Below are 19718 nucleotides of genomic sequence, written 5' to 3' on the forward strand. Positions count from 1 at the left end.
ATCTGTGTACATGATAAAAACCTAAGCAGGAGCCTACTACACACCACACAACTTCATTTAACAACACTATCAATTATCTGACATGTAACTGGGAAGATGCATTAATTTCTATATTACGTTACCATAGGCAGCAGGGTTGCCCTTGGATACAGGCAGATTGGCACGCAGGATGGCATTGTTGAGGACGTTCAGATATGTCGGCATGCTGTGGTAACCTTTGTTGTTATACAAAACCTGCACACAAGGGGACTGTCTGTCAGTGGCTGTTCATATTTGGCTGTTCATATCTGTCCATTCAGACTGTTTGTCTTACTTGAGCTGATCTGCGAACTGCTATCTTGCGAACCATTGGAGGAATCTTTCTCCCAAAAGACGCTGGGATTGATTTCTGGATATTCCCCACTGTTAAACCACCGTACCTGTTGAGAACAAAGTCAGTGAATCAAATCAATGACAAACATAAATGGGTAGTAGGATACATATTTTACTATTTTGCTCAAGAATCATAGGTTTCAATGTTTACTGTATGTATCCAAGACAAAATATAGTTACAGTGAAGTGCAATTAAGTCACAGTTAAAGGAGTAGTTCCACATTTTGTGAAATACACCTATGAATGCAGTGTAATATAAATGATCATAATATAAATGTCAGCTCTAAAGTGTGTTTCAAATAAATGAGAACGCAAAAGCGTATCACAATTATTACAGAGCCTACAATCCACCAAAAATGTAAAGCACTATTTCTTTGGACAGTATCAGCAGATGTTGGCTTTACACTATTGGAACAGTTGTCCTTGTGACAGTGTATTTATTGGGACTGAGTATTGAACCTCAAAAACCAGCTGAGAACTTGCCAAAACTGGTCAGTTGGGGCAAAGTACAACTTCACTTCACTGCATTGTAACTGCAATATGACTTTTTCTGGTCTATTATGAATTATGTCTGTTTGTATTTAACTTTATTAAAAATTAATTAATTTTATTTAGTTTTTTTTATTTTGTTTTAAATGTTGTTCTAGTGCATTTTTCAGCCTTATGTAAGGCACTTTGAATATTCTCCATGTTTGAAAGGTGCTATATAACTCCAGCTGCCTATAGAATTGTGTATTGAAAACTGTCAAGTTTGGAAAGCTGGCATCAAAAGTTTGCTGGGATTCTTTGTCATGCTAACTTTTTCTTTTATCAAATATTTCCTGATCCATATCAGACCAAGTTTAAACTGTAGTTTATTTAGGCAAAGCTCTTTTTAGGATGCTTGTGTTACACTATTGGTTACCTTCATTTTTCAACACTTATACTAATAATACTTACGTCACTTTTATCAAAACTCTTGGCATGGAAAAACTGTGAATATGATACAATACAAAGTATGCAGATCACAGAATCAATGCAACATATCTGTTATCCTGGTGAGCAGCACCACAACTTAATTTTTCATTACTTAAATACCACTGACATACATTTCAAATGTATGACAGTAGTGACTGTCACTGTCAAAATATACTGTGCTGAATTTCTGTTACATTAGTGTAAATTGTGGTTTAATGTTTTTTGCTTTCCTAAATTACAGCATTGCTGTAGTTCACTGTATGTTATAAACATACTTAATGTTGTGAAACTAGGTAATACTTTACCAAATCATGTCTTACCTAATTTATGTGCGAACTGAGCCCATAAGTAGGACTTCAGCATTTTGTGTTATGAGCTTTGTACATTTGTTGTGAAAAATGAGCTGAAGCAACTGTACAACACTGTAAATGAAAAAAAGAAAAATGGTATTCTTCAAAGTAAGCTAATGCAAAAATTATATTTTTGTTTATGTATTAGTACAAAACCTCAGTGAAACCAGAAGTAGTTGTCACAGATACAGCATACATAAAGTACCTGTGCAGGCGCAGTCTGTCTGATGTGAAGAGGAGATACTCAGAGACATTGCGGCCTGTGATGTCCACCAGGATGTCACCTGTCACCACCTTCATGAGGGGGGGCCGTCCTCCCACCCCGCTGGGGCATGAGAAGCCTGTCCCCTGCATGGAGCAGGTACAACGCACTGGCTCATGGATGGACAAGGGAAGAGTGGGAGGAGACGTCACAGGCTCTGAGCAAAGACAAAAGAGACATCTTCAAATCAATTTAAATAATAACATTATTTATGGACTGGACAAAATACAAGGTATTAGGACTACATGTGTTTTTTTATGGGAGGGAAGTTTTGGATTTCAACAACAAACAAAAATGACAACATTCCCAGCACCTTTTTTACAAGGTGCTGCACAAGTAAAAGCAATATCTTATAACAACCAAGTAAGAGTAGCTAAGTAAAGGAAAAGGCATCAATAAAATCACACAATTAGAATACAAGAATGTAGGACATAAGATACACTAAATACACTAAGCACAGAAAAAAGATCACCTAATTATAGCTGTTTATAAACCTGGGTTTTTAAAAACCATTAACCATTAACCATTAAAAAGCAGACACTGAGCCAGTTAACCTCAGATCTTCCAGTAAACTATTCCACAGCTTTGGAGCCCTGACTGCAAAGTTCTGATATGTACGACCAAGCAAAGCCACCACTGAGGACCTCAAGTTACAAAAAAGGTATATGGACCCTGGACCCTTGACCCAGGGAGATGTTGTTGTTTGGTTTTTGAAAACTTAAACTTATTTTTTTTAATTACAGCTTTGGTTTCTTTAAAATCGTTGTGTTCAGTCATGGAGTGACAGGTCAAATCAGCAGGGTTTTAATTACTGAAAGTATGGAAACCTGATCACTGTACTCTCAAAAATGTTAAAGAATATTTGTTAAATATTGTTCAAAAAATAAATCATTAATTTTAATCATGTAAAGAATCATCAACACAGTTATCAGGACTTGATGAGCTCTCCAAGGTGCTGATCCTGCTGCTGGCAGCAGCTAGTGACACTGTTTGGATCTTTGGGTGTGAGCTCGAGTAAGGTCCAAAAACACACCTGCAATAGCCGCTTAACGCCATACGGTGCTGCCCAAGAGAATAAAACAGATTTCCACTTTAAATTGTTTTACTGTTTACTGTCTACATTTGTTCTGTCTTATTATTGGCTTGTCAGTCATCTGTGTAGCACTTTGAATTGCACTAACCTGTATGAAAGGTGCTGTGCAAATAAAGTTTGAGTGATTGATAAGACAGCTGAAGAGCTACACTATTCAAGTTAGTCTATCATTTGTATGTGAAATGTATGTGATTTGCCTCATACATTTCATTGTGGAGTCAGACAGGGAGTTTGCATTGGGTGGACGTTCACAGTGCCTCCTCTGTGATTTCTGCAGCCCCGCCTTGTGTCATGTCTTGTGCTACTTCTATGTTTGTTATTTTAACACCTTTATGAAGGCGTCTGCTGAAACACTTTGGTGTCACATATGTAATATTAAAATCCTTTCCTGTTTATTAACACTTAACACCAAGTTCATAACCACTTCACAAAAAGGTTTTTCTTAGTTATGTCCATCATATCTATCTGCCATCAATCTGTCAGATTGCCATCAGACTTCTTGTCACCGTGTCCCCAGATCTCAGCTTGGTAAATACAACTGTATTATTACTGATAGACATGATGGACAAAACTACAAAAATAAAACCCATTTGTAGTAATTTTCCATATTTTTATAACAAATAATAATAACTGACTGGTTCGGCTGCGATATATTTATGGACTTACCATGGACTGTGGTTGGAGGGGCAACTGTGAAGTTCCACAGTCCGTCCTCAAAGCGAGGGTCTGGGTCATCTGAAGGTGCAGGTGAGGGAGGGGGGGGCACAAAGTTGGAGAGGGGGACACCCTGTGTGAAGGAGTCCAGACACATGGAGTCAAAGTAGCGGGCAGCCAGAGTCTTGGAGTTGTTGGCACTGGGGTTGAGGGTCTGGGCCAGCTGGTCCAGGGTACTGTTGAAGGGTGTTTTGAGGACGCAGGTAGCACCAACGCCAGAGGGAAGACGCAGGGTGTTGATGACCTTCTGTGGGCTGGCATCTGGGGACAGCTTACTCCTGAGAGGGGGGTCAAATGTCAGTGTATGTCAACATGTTTCACAATTCTGTTTCAATAATATTCATTTTCACACACCCTCTACTGACATTTCCCACACTATTTACATGAATGATGCATACAGTTATATCAGTTATATCATCAGCTGGTGAGAGTAGTTCCACCATATTCAGTGAGCTGCACAACGCAGAAGAAAACCTGGAAGCTAGAAATGTTTTTTGGCATATATGCCAGCTGAGCAATTCTTATTGGACTGAATGGGCGCCATTTTCGGTCTGGTATCCAGCTCTTATAACACATCCATGGTGAGGACATGACAGTCTCCCTTCTCCAGCACCCGTTGAATGATGGGGGAGGGCTGTGAACTGGAGAGAGAGAGGCTGTGGCTGTGGCTAATTCACATAGAAAGTGTTTTCTCATTGAACAGATTCGCTTCCATTTTATTAAATGTATCAATCCACAATGAATCCGAGACAGTCTTACAGAGACCCCCCCGGTTTTTTTAGTCCAAGTCTGATTCTGTGGCGTTTAGTGAAGCATAATCTGAGCAGGCAGCTGTTTAAATCACATAAATATCCTGCTGTATATGTGTTTTCTACTTATTAACTGTATCAATTAATCAATAAATACAAACATTGTCAATTTCTTCCTGTGGAGCCGACATGCAAACTCTTTTGGTTTGGTAAATTTCTACTGTCAGTCAGCATGGTGAAGGCAGTTTGTCGCTACAGCTGACACATCACTCTGGATTCTGCCTTATTTCTCTTTTGGTCGTTGCCTTGGCGATGGGTGTCCATTAATTTTGGGGGGCGGAGCTTCTGACGGAGCATGAAGGGAAGGGTGTATTTGTTTGGGTGTTTACTTCAAATACCAACAATCTTTCTACAGAATGACTGACTCTACCTTTAAATCTTTTTTGCATTGATTCACAAAATGTAAAGAATATCCATGTAAAAATAACTTTACCTTGACCCCAAATAACCGTGCCATGTAGTCCTGAAGAAATATTGTTTTATGCTAAATCCTATTCCCAGTTGCTTTAATCAATAGGATACAGTATTTTACTTCATATTACATCCTGTTACAGGCCATTAGCTGTGCAATCATCTCCTCTTGCCATGATTCTTGCAATCCATTATTTACCTGCCAGGACTGCTGCAGCAAGACAAGCAGAGACCATACAATATCTCTGCATCCACTGGCTGGATTACACTGGTTGCATATAGAGTTCACTTTAAGTTACTTTAAGTTTAAAGCCCTCCATCGTTTAACACCTTATTCTGCACCAAGTCCACACAAGTTCGTTTTCTGGTTTTGTTTTGTTCTTTTTGCTTGTGGTGGAGTTAATAATTGACAGCTCAAAATAAATCATTGTCAAAATGGCTATGTTTTCATGTTCAATATATTTTGGATGTATTTCATAATTGACCCACACTCATTGCTGATTCTATAACACCATATTCTGACTAAATAAAGATCAGAGTCATACAGACATTTTCTTAAACCTCTCTTCAACCACAAGTTAAACCTCACTTATAATGACCTCTAGTAGTGAGAGACTAGCCCTGTTTACACCTGGTATTAACATCCATCTCCGGTGATCCGATCACAAGTGGACAGCTCTAAGTACAGGTGTAAACACACATTGAGGATGCATTGAGGACGGATTGAGATCCGATCAATCAGACCACATTCGGCTCAGACGCATGTGGCCACATTCTTTTAGCAGTGTAAAGGCAATGAGTCCTGGGCCACACTGAAGGACCGCCTACTCAACTGACGTCCTCTGTGTAAGCGGAAGTACATACTCATTTGCATGCCAACAACGTCATATTAAAGTGCAAAAAGAAAAAGCCATAACAAATGACATCAACAGGCAAGATGGGTGCTCATGGATGGAGTACAGATGAAACACACCATCTGATTTCTGTTCAGGCAGAGGAGTCTGTGCAGTGAAAACTCGTCGGATCATATCATAACCGGGCGATTTATGAAGATATTTCCAAGAAGTTGGTGGAGGGCGGTTACAGTCGGTCCTGGAAGTTAAAACACCTGAAGAATGTGTTCAGGAGAGCCAAGGACGCAAACAAGAAGTCCAGTATGAACAGGGTGAGCTGTCCCTTTCACGAGAGACCGACCATCATTCTGTCCCAGCGAAGGTGAAATTTTAGACTCTGAACTCAACACACAAGAGCCTCTGTTGAACTTGACGATGGACGCCGTTGATGATCCATCAGTCACGTTGGACACGTTGTGTTTCCTGGCGCAGTGCTGTCGTCATTATCGATGGTGACAGTGACGGTGCATTCGACTGCATTTAACAGTCTGACTCCAGCACTAACGTTATGTAAATGCGGTTAGTGTCAGAGTGTGTTGGTGTTTGTGGTTATTCTTCTCCAGCTAAAGAACCATTTACGTTAGCAGCTTGTTGAGAAATTTCTTTTCCACACAATGAGAGCTGGCTGTAAAGTGATTTTGTTCCAGACAAGACAGATTTAAATTCTTACATTAAAGTGGAGGTAAAAAGCTTCCTTGTGTCTAGATGATGACCATGTTTACAGCAACACACAGCCAACAGTTGAGTCATTGTTTACGTTCATCCTTATCTACAGCCTGTACAATTATCATCCAGTGTGTACTGCACCATCACTGTGAATACAGCAACAATGTAACAATGTAACTGTCTAAAACAAATGTTATCTGACCTGTACTGGGGTCTGTCTTCGTTGGCGTAGGGGATGAAGTTGCCTCTAGGTTGAGTGTAGTTATGATACTGAGACGGGGACAAGATCAGGGGGGGCAAGTCTCCTGCAAAACAAGAAAAACATTATTCAGGTACCTGTTAAAGTGTCTTTGATTTGTTATTTGCTGAAGGTGGAGCTCAATGAAGATGACTTTTTGTGTTTTCACTGCTATGAGCACCAGAAAAAGAGAACAGAAATGATCATGTTTATCAACGCTAAGCCAAGCTGCCCTATTTTATTACATTCTTTTAATCGTTCCCAATTATCGATTAAGTGCCTTAATTATGTAAAGCCGTGGTTCAACAATAAGGCAATAAGGCAAGTGAAATTCCATGTCAGCCTAGTAAATCTAGCAACTGAAAGTACCAAAGTGGTAAAAAGAATAAAAAATTGTCATTGTCAAATCATAAATTATGTTCCTGTTGTCTGGAACACAGCATAGCCTGTATTAACGTTGAACCTTGAAAGCTGCACTAATCGACGTTTTTATTGTAACAATGGATCAAATGTCATATGAAAGTTGTGTCTCAAAGTGAAATCTTCAGCAACAAAAGAACAAGGAGTCCTGCAACAGATGGTTCAGCCCCCACAGAGTCCCGATCTCAACATCATGGAGTCAGTCTGGGATTATATGAAGAGACAGAAGCAGCTGAGATGCCGAAATCCACAGAAGAAGAACTGTGGCAACTTCTCCAAGATGCAGGAACAACTGACCTGCCAAGTACCTGAAACACTGTGAGCAGGTGCTAATTGATTTATAAAAACTATTCATGGCATTATTTTTGAAAGTATTCTCACTCTACTTTTAATGCCTAAAACGTTTGCAAAGTACTGTAATATAAACTGTATAAAGGAAACTCATATGTTAATGTGTGAAATTGCATCAAGCCTATTGTATGAGATGCTGACATTTTTTTTTTAAAAAATGACAGACCTAGAGAGAAAGGTCACCAACTGTGCAGATCCCTCAGCTCTACAGAGCTTTTTGCCATCTTTTTGCTTGTTTTCATGCCAGCCATCTAATTAGGGACTAATTTACAGCTGGCTGAACACAACTTACTGAAATAGGGCAGAATACTGTAGTAAGCTTCATATTTAACTGTAATCACCAAAGTTGGATAAGTGAATTGCTCCAACAAACAGCTAAACAACACCAGTGTGCATTCACCTGCTTTTTCACTGAATGCACTTAACTAACTGCCTGCTGGGACAGAACATTAGCAGTGCTCTTGTGCAGTATGTCATGTAAAATCTCACCTATCTCAGGCACAGATAAAGCCACGGTCATGGCCACACAGACGAAGAAGGCGGGTAAGAGGATCTGAGAGAAGAGGCCCTTGGTGTTTCTCTTGGCACAGTGGAACCTCTTCACGATGAGGCCGTGGAACTGACTCAGCTTTAACCACCAACCCTCCAGCTTGAAGCTGCCCTGCCCCTCCAGGACCTCTGGCTCTGTGGACGAGGGGTTCTCTGCATCCCCTGGAGATGAAGGAGGGCAAAATTTATCATATTTATCAGTCTCAGTAGACGTCTGTCTGGAAAATTCTGCAGACTTGACAGTGTGTACAATATTTTGGTCATTGCTACAGTTTTTTTTAATACAGTCCAAAATCATAAATCACAAAATTTCTTGCATAGTACTCAGATCTTGAAGTTGTAATCTCCATTTAGCTTCACTAGAGGCAATAAATAAGAACATATAGGTATTTTAAGTTCAATATACTTCTATTCCTCAAGGTAAGGTATTGAAAGAAGAAAAAAACCACCTTCAATTCACCTCTTTGACAACACATATTGTACACGAAATTAAACAAAACAAAAATGCTGCAAATAAATAAAATATTATTAAGTAATAAAATAAAATAATATTAAGTTAAACACATCTTACAGCAGAGTGGTCCAGGACTGTAATGGAGAGTGGTCATGTATAAGTGGCGTCACAAAGATGAATGACAGAATAAGCAAATGTATACGTTGTCATGCAAATATGTCATTAAAAAAAATCAATAAAATCTAAACATGAGAAGTTATGATGCACATCAAATTTAAACTGAATAGAAAATAAAATTTTCATTACATTTTATTTTTTTTATTTAACAATGTATATCTTTATTTTAGTTATTTTCTGGAAGATTTTTTAACTACATATTGTTAAGGCGCCATAATTCAGTCAATATAAGTCAAACAAAGGACAAGTCAAGAATTTCATTCATACAAGAAAATTTATGAAGTTCTCTTAAGTTGCTGGTACGTGACACTTAAGAACTCCTCTGTTTGTACGAGTGGTTCTTGCATGAAGACCAATGTGCTAGTAAGAAACAAGCTGCAAAACAGAAAAACTAGATTATAACTTTATAAACTGTGTCATGATTACATAGTCTGTCCATCGACAAGTCACTATCAAGATTGTTTAAAAACTTACTGGTAGCCTATTGTTATATTTTTTAAACTCCTATATATTGATATGAGTAATGGCAAAATCCAGTATTGGTGGGGCTGTACTATAAAATTATGTATCACCCAACATCTCTTGGTTGCAGCTGTCCTGAGGCTCAGTGCCTGTCAGCTGTCTTGTTCTCTTACCTCTCAGGCTTGCGGAGTCTGACTCTTGGCCGTTGTCAAAGAGTGGACAGTAATCTCCATAGAAGTCTGCATAGAGCCCCCCCTCGTCCCCTCTCACTGATCCGATGGAGGAGGAGGATTTCAGGGAGGACTGGCTCTGGCTCAGCCTGGAGCACATCACCAGGTTATTCAGCTCCACTTCCGGCTTCTCACTTTCCACCAAGGGTCCAGTCTCACCCTGCGGTCCCCCCGGGCCTCCTGAACCCACTGAGGATTTTCCCACTGAGCTGCCCCCTGGAGAACCCTTCACATCTGCCCAGGGACAGAAAGAGAAATAATGGGATGGGGAGCTGTGGAAAAACTCATGAGAATGTCTAAAGTCAGCACTTTGACTCTGCACATTTTGCAGAAATCTATTCTTGTTGAGAAAGTCAGGACTCATTTATGAAATCTAAAAAACTTTGTGGAGGTGTTGAACTATCTGCAGACAAAGAAGAAGAGGATGGTCTCACCAGCATCGCTATTCTCCAGAGACTGGTCCTCCTCAGACACTTTGAGGAAGACCTCCTCCAGGGTGGTGTCCATCACCCCAAAGCTGGTCAGAGCCAGGCTGTCTAAGCTCTGCTCTAAAGCCTGGAGGCACACACACCAAAGAGAGCGTCAAATTACTGCACAGTGAACTAGCAATGGTCCCAATAACACTAGATAGAAATATGGCCTATAATCCTTATCATGATTAACTACCACAACTACCTTGATAACAATCAAGGTATTTAAAACCTTGAGCCATGAGCTGTATGTCTGGTGGAAACGGCCATGCAACTGGGGCATTGTGTCATTGGTTTGATTATGATGTGCAGTAAGACATCTGATCTCAAACATACTATGTTGTAATATGATATGTGATCTAGTTCTTTCTTTTAGGGTGGGTTGCAGGCAGACTGAACAGAACAACAGGACTTAAATGTAAACTGAACTAACAAGGGAACAGGGAACAGGCTGGGAGCTGATTGGTTGGGGGAAACACTGGGAGTGGGGAAGGACTGATGAGGCTGATGCAGGGCAGGTGTGGAGGGAAAAGCAGGTTGGACAGGAGTACAGGAGGCTAGGGACTACGAGAAAATAACACAATCAAGACAGGACAGTGATATGATATTGACATATTCTAATTGTGTGAAGACAATGGTAGTGTCTGAAATCACTCCGTCATTCACTCACTCACTACTACACATATTATAACAGGTTCCTAGAGCTGTCACTACAGAGCCAGAGACTCCCAACATGAATCCTGCACTGTCTGACATGCAGGGTTCACATGAAGGCACCTGATTAATCAGGTTCTGTAGCATGTAATGCCTCTGGCCTGTCTCTTCCCCAGCCTTAGCACAAATGCCCATTGATTATCTGTTAATTGGCACATTCTGACTATTGGCAGCGTCCAACCCACAATTCCTTCTTAAATCTCTTTCTTTTGAACTTTTGGTAATGCAATCTTTTTGTATGCTTTGCTTCTAATCAGTGCTGCCCCTTCTCGCCCATTCCGTATTGTTATTGGAGACTTCAATGTACATGTCATCGAGACATTTGATCCCCTGGCTAAGGCTTAATTATCTACTATTGATACCTTTGGTTTGAAACAGTTGGTCCATAGCCCAGCTCACTCTGGTGGAATTACACTCTTGATGTATCTCAAGTGTCAGTGTCCCCCTCCCCTCCTGTGTGTTATCTGACCATTATTTCATAATGTTTTTTTCATAATTGCTCATTTGTCTCGACAATCTGACTGCTGCCTTAAACTCGTGCCTGCATTACGCCCTAGTTGCCCGAGTCACTCAGGAAGTGTATCCTGAAGAGGCTGGCGCGTGGTTTGATCCATGTACATCCAAGAGTGAGGTTGCCCGTCTTGCCTGGAATGATAGCTTTTCTAGAGGTGCTGCACACTTATACATGTTTTTTGAGCTGGATAATAAATTAGATTGAATTAGAAATTAGACTTGGCGGGTGTACCGCTGATGACCCAGGGAAGTGCAGTGTCGAGTGTTAAGTTGTTTGGATGAGTGGTTCTCGAGAAATATATAAAAATACCTCATAAACAACATCGCTTCTGCTGCTTCTTCTGCCCGTGGAGTCAACGAGCGGAAATACCGACGGCACCGCTCTGATTGCAATCCACATTATGGTCAAAGGTGGGATTTCATCTGTAGTGTTAATGACTTGAAAAAGATTTAGAGACTTAAGTTCTACTATTGAACTGTGTCCTGTGAATGAACCTTGGCATGGACGTTCAAGACTTACTGCAGGATGTCTCAAGACACATTTTGAATGGGCACTGCAGCTCATATCACTAAAGAGCAAGGAATCTCTGTCTGTCTGTCTGTCTGTCTGTCTGTCTGTCTGTCTGTCTGTCTGTCTGTCTTCTGTCTGGATTAAAACCATTTAATCTGTTAAATCCTTATCGCTTTAATTGATAAGTCAATTGATACATAAATATGAGAAATAATAAGCAGTCGGCCTGTTACAAACAGGCACATTTTGAATGGGCACTGTACTAGTTTATTTAAATGGCAAAATGATAAAGCCCACCTCCCCCAGCCCCGACCCTTGAGTGTGAGTCTGTGAAACCACGCAGCCCGCCCACGCTCACTTTCAAATGCTGATCAAGACAGTTTTAGCTTCAGCAGCTAACAGCAGCCAACAGCAGCACTGACCTGCTGGAGGAAATCTCTGCATCTGTGACTATGGAGGTAACGCTGCTGGCAGCCACAACAACAGCTGAAATCCTCTTTGCATTTCGTCCTGTAGCTCTTGAACTATGGCTGTCTGTTCCTGCAGTTATCAGCAGGTAAAGTCTTGTTTTAAAACGCTAAATCGCAGTATAACCAGAGCTCCAGAGTTACTGAACCTGTCCAATGTGGAGCAGCAGTGGAGCAGCAGCGGACCACAGCTCTGCAGCCCTGCGGCTCTGCAGCCCTGCGGCCCTGCGGCTCTGCAGCTCTGCAGCCCTGCGGCCCTGCGGCTCTGCAGCTCTGCAGCGGACAGTCACAGAGAGATTTCCTTCAGCAGCTCAGTGCTGTTATTAGCTGCTGAAGCTAAAACTGTCTTCATGTGAAAATAAACCAAGTTAAACAGAGACAGTTTTATTTAAAAATGACTTCTGGCCTGTTTAAATGTCATTCCACTGTTTGTCTTCCTCCCATTATGATAATAACAATTATTATTATTGTCATTATTATTATTATTATTATTATTTTCTGGTCAGGGGGTGTCTCACACATCCACGCCCCACTCACACGTCTCAGCCTCATGCCAACTTTTTCGCATTTTTCAAAATGATGCAGTGGGTGGAGTTAGGCTCAGACCTGAGGGTGAAGTTACGCTTTTATTATAAAAAAATGTCTTCTCTACAGCTAGAAGCTCATACTTATCAAAACCCATCTATGAAAACATAAACAACCCAAAAAATTCCTCTTTGACACTATAGCAAGACCACCCCTCCTGCTAACCATATATTATTCTTTAATGATTTCATGAAATTCTTTACCATAAGAAGTGACAACATTAAAGGCAAGATCATTAGTCCGCAGCCTTGTTTAAAGTTTAAAGACCCTGCTAGCTCACTTACTGCCTGACAGATACTGGCTCAATTTACACTTGTGTCACTATGTGTCACAATCTATCTATCTGTAATGTAAACTGTACTGAGACTTCTCTGATTTTACACAAAATAAACAAACTTACTCAATGAGCTTGAGGCTGACAGCCACAGACAGAGTAGCAAGAGATGGACTAAAACATTGTTGGTTCTGGTCTTTTCATGGGATTTGCTGTTCAATGGAACAATGCAGATTTGACTTTGTCTGTTTGCAATGAAGCCACACAAAGAATGCAAACACACACTGACTGACTGATTGGTTGTTGTACTTTAAAGGGGAAGGCTAATGAGAGCTAGCTAGCTAAAGGATTTCATTTAACAAATGTGCCAAAATGACATTATTTGACTTAAATGACTTCAGTTAGGACAGAGAGAGATTCTAATGAATATGCCAGTCCAAAGACAAACTCATCAGTGTGTTTCTGTGGCTTTGCTTCTATAATTGATCATTTATACTGTTTATACACTCTCTCAACTGTCCATTTTCATATATTATATTATATGTGTGTGTGTGTGTGTGTGTGTGTGTGTGTGTGTGTGTGTGTGTGTATGGACCTGGAAGAGCCTCTCAAAGCAGCCTTTCTTGACAGCCTCAGAGGGCAGGATGTAGGACAGCTCAGTGTTGGAGTCGGACACCAGCAGGCAGGACGCCACAAACTGTCGGATAAACTGGGTGACCCGAGCCTCTGAGCAAGGCGACAGAGAGGAGGACGGAGACAGAGAGGAAGGAGGCTGCAGCTGACTGCCCTCGCCTGAAGGATGAAAGGACAACATACAACATGATGGATGGAGAGGGGGAGGAGAGGATGGTAAAAAAAGACAGTGGTAATAAGCTGAGACACAAGTTTTATGTCCAAACAGCTAAAAGACTAAGAACAAAACACATTAGCTCGGTTTCCTCTAGTGGTATCTATCCATGCAGATAGTTTGAGTTTTATGAGACTGTTTTTTTTAAATGATGTGAGCAAAACAGACTAAATTACATTAAACTTCATTGTATCAGACAGATTTCTCAAAACTGAGACAATTAAAACCAAAACTATCTGCAGGGTTTTCTTTTGGAAATTTGGTGAAACAACCCTTTAAAGGGTCATTTATATGTCTTACTATCAATTTTATAGAAAATTTAGGTCAGTGATTTACAATCTGACAGCTTCAAAGGAAATTAAGAGCCACTAATAACTGCATCTACAACAAGGAAACCACACACACTCACACACGCACGTGTCTACACACACCTCGGCCTTCACTCTGTTTTTTGACCAGAGTCAGTTTGTATCCATCTCCGTAGGTGCTCTTCAGGAAGAGTGGCGAGCCGCAGCACTTGAGTTTCCCATGTGAGATGATGGCGATGCGATCTCCCAACAGGTCTGCTTCATCCATGTGGTGTGTGGACAGCAGAATTGTCCGGCCTGGGTTAGAAGTACAACACACACACAGATGGGTTTGCACTGCAATGACCAAACTAGAAATCACAAAGGGACAGGGAGCACGTCTGCAACAATAACGTGGAGACTGAATATAGAGGCAGTTCATTATATTTTTTTGAAATATTTTAAATTTATGCAAGGAATCTAAACAAATACTTAATTACTTGATGTGGAGTTCAATTACCATAGTAAAAACTATTCATGACACATCTTGCAATTTGGAATGCAAAACAGTCTGAACCAGGCAGCCTCAACATTTGCAATGAATTCTTTGTGTGCAAAAGATCCTGTGTTACTGAGGGATATGCTTTAATAAAGCAGACAGCTAGGTTAAAGGCAGCTTTGTACAGCATGTACAGATTTTTTAATATTTGCATATAAACCAGTGTCACTACTGTCTTTTCTTCAAAGGCCGCAATAAAAAGTGCAATGAGAAACAGTTGGCGGAGGATAATGCAGGGATGCCCTCTGATATCCAGCCTCCACTCACCCTGTTTGTACTTGAGGATGAGGTCCCAGATGGCCCTGCGGGCGTAGGGGTCCACCCCTGCTGTGGGCTCATCCAGGATGACGGCCCTGGAGCCGCCAACGAAGGCAATGGCCACAGATAGCTTCCTCTTCATCCCGCCAGACAGAGTCTGCACCAAGCTGTGTCGCTTGTTGGATAACTCTAGGTCAACAATCATTCTGTCACACACACACACAAACACACAGGAGCGTGATACATAATGTTACTGTCCTGATCAGGGCTACACTCCATAAAACTAGTCGATGCCTGCTCACGAGAGATATACATTATAGACCATTTAGATACCTGGAGGGGACAGCTGGTTAGTTGTTTCTTGCCCCATCAGACTTCATTGTAGAAATGTCACCGTGATCACAGATCTTAGCAATTAACACTAAATACAATGTTACTATTATTGATAGACAGAGCTGCTTTTAAAGTCCAACTAAAATCACATTTAACTATCCCTTTTTGCCATCAGAAATAATGTCACATTTTTTTAAAAACGTATTGTTCACAGTGATCTGTTATTTAAAGGAGGAAAAAAGGTCTTTTGGGAAATATCAGAAATGTTTGTCTCAGCCAGCAGGGGGCGTGTCGGTGTCTGTTTTGGAATGATGACAGCTGAAAGGTTGAGCACCAACATGAGAATGAGAAGAGCAGTAGTGACAAACTTGTGCTGCCATGGGCATACAGTAGGGTTGGGTATTGTTTGTTTTTTTTCCGATACTGGTGCTAAAACTATACTGGTGCCTGAACCAATACTTGTGGAAGCACAAAACGATGGTCAACGACATTCAAGAACAGCTTTTTTCGTTGCAAAGGCAAATTTGAACTTGAAATTGAACGATATATTAACTCTTAACAGTTTAAAGTATACTTAAATACAGAAATATAAATAACAAATTTACATTACAAATTCACATAATAAATAAAACCTAATCCAACTACAATAATTTAATACTAACAGTTACAGTACTAATAACAGCAAAATAAATTTTGAGTTGGGATCAATAATTGTCTCCCTAATGTCCACACTGCCAGCTGATGTGCTTGCTATCAGGTCATGAATACTTCTCTCTTCTTTTCTCTTCTTATTTTTGTGACTTCCATCTGACTCCAGTCTAAATTAGATGCAAGCTGTAATTCAACAAAACTATTTATTACTTTCAAAAGACACACTATTTACTGACATTATAACGAGACATACTTAATCGTCTGGGCACCATGAATGTTTGTAAAAACTTTCATGTCTCAATCCATTCAACAGTTGTTGGGATTTCATTCTGCACCAAAGTGGTGGAATGGCTAACCAACAGATCATTGCCATCCCTGGAGCCTAAAAGCAGTGATGTAGAAGGTAACTGATACATCTAAAGTGTTGTAGTGGTATATAAGTGCTCTGCAGCATGTTCTATCATGTTCTGTCTCTCAGCATTTCTAAGTGTTCTTATGGTCAGATGAGGACAGTTTCTTATGATATGTACTGTATAGTATAGTCAGTGTTGGGGAGTAACTAGTTAAATATAACAGCATTCGATAATGAAATTACAAAATGAATATAACTGTAATCCATTACAGTTATTGAAAATTTTTTATTAAATTACAGTTACTAATCAAAATGTTGGTGATTACAAAGGGATTCCATCTGAATATATTCTTTTCAGTAAAGAGCTTATATGTAGAATATAACATTCATTCATGTTCATGTTGCTTTACATCTTTTTGAGGTGCAGGAATGCCTTCTTCTGGCATATTTCTGGAAGCAAAGCTGTTGGGACAAATTTGAGTGCAACACCATCAAGGGTAGGATGGCTTACGAGGAGCTGTCTCTACGTCTAGATAGGCTCCATTCATTTGGCAGTATGTGCTCAATTTTTGAGCATTGTTTTTGATTGGTTCTCTTGTTTGAATTTGTACCACCTCTCGTCTGCCAATCAAATAAATGCACAATGCCCTAAGCAACCTGTGTCTGCCATGGCTACGACCAGCTGACCACGTCAAAGTGGGTGGCCATGTCCTTGGACAAGAACGGCTTTCAGTTTACCAGTGGTGAAAATGCTGTAAACATCAAAATGCTCAATGTCAAACCTGAGGAAACATCTTTGATGGATTAATTAAAATAGTTACAGTACTCATTACGTTTTTAACAGGGTAACTAGTAATCTGTAAGCTATTACATTTCAAAAGTAACCTTTCCAACACTGAGTATAATACAGTATGCAGCACAGTATGTAGTAAAGTACAGTCTGGAGAAGCATGGTGTTGTACTGACTTGTCCATCTCCTTGCGTATGTCTTCTTCAGCCATGCCTTTGAGTCTGGAGTAGAACCACAGGTGTTCTTCCACACTCAGCTTGTCAAACAGGACGTTGTGCTGTGGACACATGCCCAGGTTCTGACGAATGCGCTCCATCTCTGTGCGGATGTCATGACCATATATGGTGGCTGAGCCAGAGGTGGGCGGGAACAAGCCTGTCAGGATGGACCTATAACAGTTCAATGTAGGCAGTTAGTAGTAGTAGCATTAGCCAAACAGTGAGGTGATTCACGGGGTACAATTCTTAATTGTGGCATAATTGTGATTGTAACTCCCTGTATAAATTATTCTAATTCATGATGAAATTATGGAACCCTTTTAAAACACATTAGATAACTTCACTAAATTGTCAATTTTAAGCTAAACAATATGCTGTTTTCAGAGGCTGACATTTTGAATTGAAAGGGTTGTCAGCCAACAGCAGTGTTAACATGCTTCAGTGGGCCATCATCATCATCATTGAAGAGGTTCCTTCCATGCTTTTAGTGCAACTAGACTAGACCAAATTCTGGTCAAACATCACACAGGGATAGTTTAGATGTTCAACTACAGTGCATCAATTCATAACTGACTTATCCAAAAATCCAGTAGACATGCACAGCAACACGCTGCGGTTTTGTTGTGAAACGTGTGCTTATTACGACCTTTGGACTACCGACAGGAAAAACAAAAGGGGTAAGCTATGTTCTGCTATCGCTCTGGAGCTTGTTTTCTGCTCCTTTGTTGAGGAAATAATGTTTTACCTGTGTGTGTTATAGAGTGGCACAGCTGAAGAATAAAACTCAGACATATTAGGGTTGGATGACACTTTTTTTATAATGGCAAACAATATGAACTGAACTCCAAACTACAGCGTTGACTTCATTATTGAATCATCACACACACACACACACACATGCTCCAACACACACTATTCTCTCTCACATGGTTGTGGTCTTGCCAGCACCGTTGTGTCCCAGAAAGGAGACCACCTGGTTTTCATGCAGGTTGAGGCTCAGTTTGTTCAGGGCCAGTTTGCTGCCAGTTTTGTACACCTTGGTCAGTTTGTCGATACACACCACCAACGGCAGGTGGCTCGGCTCCTCCTCAATGCCCCGCATTTCCTCTAGAGAGACGAAGAGAAAAGGGAGAAGTGGTCTATACATGAAGTGGTCTATATATTCATAAAATGTGATCAAATGTTCCACCTCTCTCCATTTAGAACTGTCACTTACTTGGTAATTTTGTGGTAACAGGCATACTGACCTTGGCAAAAATGGTAAATGGCTACATTTATATAGCACTTTCAGAGAGACACACACACACTTACACAGCGATGACAGTAACATGTGAAGTGTGATGTGCAAATAAGCACGGAGGTTTCTGTGGTTATTCTGCAACAGCTGGTTACACAAAATGTAGTAGTGTAGTAAACTACACCATGACAATGCACAACAACATTCCGGCATGACTGCAGTTGAAACAGATACCTGCTGCCTTCAGATGGCTTTAAAGAGGGTCATCAGAGTAAAGGAAAGTGTGTTAGTATACCAGAAGCAGGCCAGACCCAGGAAAGTGTAAAGACAAGCAAAACACGAATGAAGGGGTTTGTATGATTTCAGAGCGGTTTATATTGGTATGCCTTCACCAAATAAAGTGACAAAATATTACAGAACATAAGTGGGCTGTGCTCTCAATCTGCTCTGAGTGTGTGGACCCATTCTTGGCACAAGATTGCAATGTGCTGCTGGATCGGCATCAACACACCCTCTACTGAGCCTTTCTTCGCCCTGTGGCACAGCGTGAGTCACCAAGATACCAAACCAGCACGGTCGAGGAAATAACCACAGGACAACACAGGAAAACTACTGCTCTTCATGCTCTGTGCCGGCACAAAAATAGGGCCCACAGTCACAAGCTATTTAAAATATTCAAAAAGGTCAAAAAGTTTTAAGGACATAGAACATAGATGTAGTCCCCTAAGATCCCCAGTCAGTCCATTTAAACACCATTTATTTGTATATGGCTTTTGATAATGATAGCTAGAGTATGAAGACCTAAGGCCAAGTTCATTACACATATTTTTTTTGGATGCACTCAAATGAACAAAACAAACATATCTACTCTTTTACCTCTAGTGGTATTCAGCCATGCAGATAGTTTGGGTTTAAGGTGTCCTGGTTTTGAGATATCTGAGTTTTCTGTCTCCACCCTAATACAATGTGGGAAAATAAAGTTTGGTTTGTCATGCTCACAAACAATGCCCCTGTTACTTTACATAATCCACAGACCTCACTGTGGGTTGTTTTTATTAGACATACTTTCTATTGAAGAAAAAGTCTCAATAAAGCAGTTGATAAAGTCTTCGGCTGATTATGCAGAATAAGGCTGGATTCATCAAAATAATCATGCTGAGAAGTTTAACGATGCTCCAGCTGAACTTTGTCTCATTCAGACAGGAACTCTTCGTCCTTCTCAGTGAGTGTATTTTCTTCTTCTG

At 40.5% G+C, this 19718-nt stretch overlaps 1 protein-coding gene across 5 annotated transcripts in view; it reads right to left on the reverse strand.

The window, feature by feature from the left end:
• Nucleotides 1–19718, reverse strand: part of abca2 (ATP-binding cassette, sub-family A (ABC1), member 2) — a 121944-nt gene that overhangs the window by 13716 nt on the left and 88510 nt on the right. For all 5 annotated transcript variants that reach the window (XM_044363135.1, XM_044363127.1, XM_044363118.1 and 2 more), the window contains 13 exons: nucleotides 18164–18344; nucleotides 17196–17408; nucleotides 14903–15099; nucleotides 14221–14394; nucleotides 13538–13734; nucleotides 9843–9963; nucleotides 9352–9642; nucleotides 8026–8247; nucleotides 6730–6832; nucleotides 3701–4026; nucleotides 1885–2098; nucleotides 314–419; nucleotides 123–234 (listed from right to left, as the gene is read on the reverse strand). In XM_044363135.1, the coding sequence (XP_044219070.1) occupies nucleotides 123–234; nucleotides 314–419; nucleotides 1885–2098; nucleotides 3701–4026; nucleotides 6730–6832; nucleotides 8026–8247; nucleotides 9352–9642; nucleotides 9843–9963; nucleotides 13538–13734; nucleotides 14221–14394; nucleotides 14903–15099; nucleotides 17196–17408; nucleotides 18164–18344 (2457 nt within the window). The remainder of the gene's footprint in view (nucleotides 1–122; nucleotides 235–313; nucleotides 420–1884; nucleotides 2099–3700; nucleotides 4027–6729; nucleotides 6833–8025; nucleotides 8248–9351; nucleotides 9643–9842; nucleotides 9964–13537; nucleotides 13735–14220; nucleotides 14395–14902; nucleotides 15100–17195; nucleotides 17409–18163; nucleotides 18345–19718) is intronic.

Source organism: Thunnus albacares, chromosome 2, assembly GCF_914725855.1.
Source record: "Thunnus albacares chromosome 2, fThuAlb1.1, whole genome shotgun sequence".
In the NCBI taxonomy this organism is placed as follows: domain Eukaryota; kingdom Metazoa; phylum Chordata; class Actinopteri; order Scombriformes; family Scombridae; genus Thunnus; species Thunnus albacares.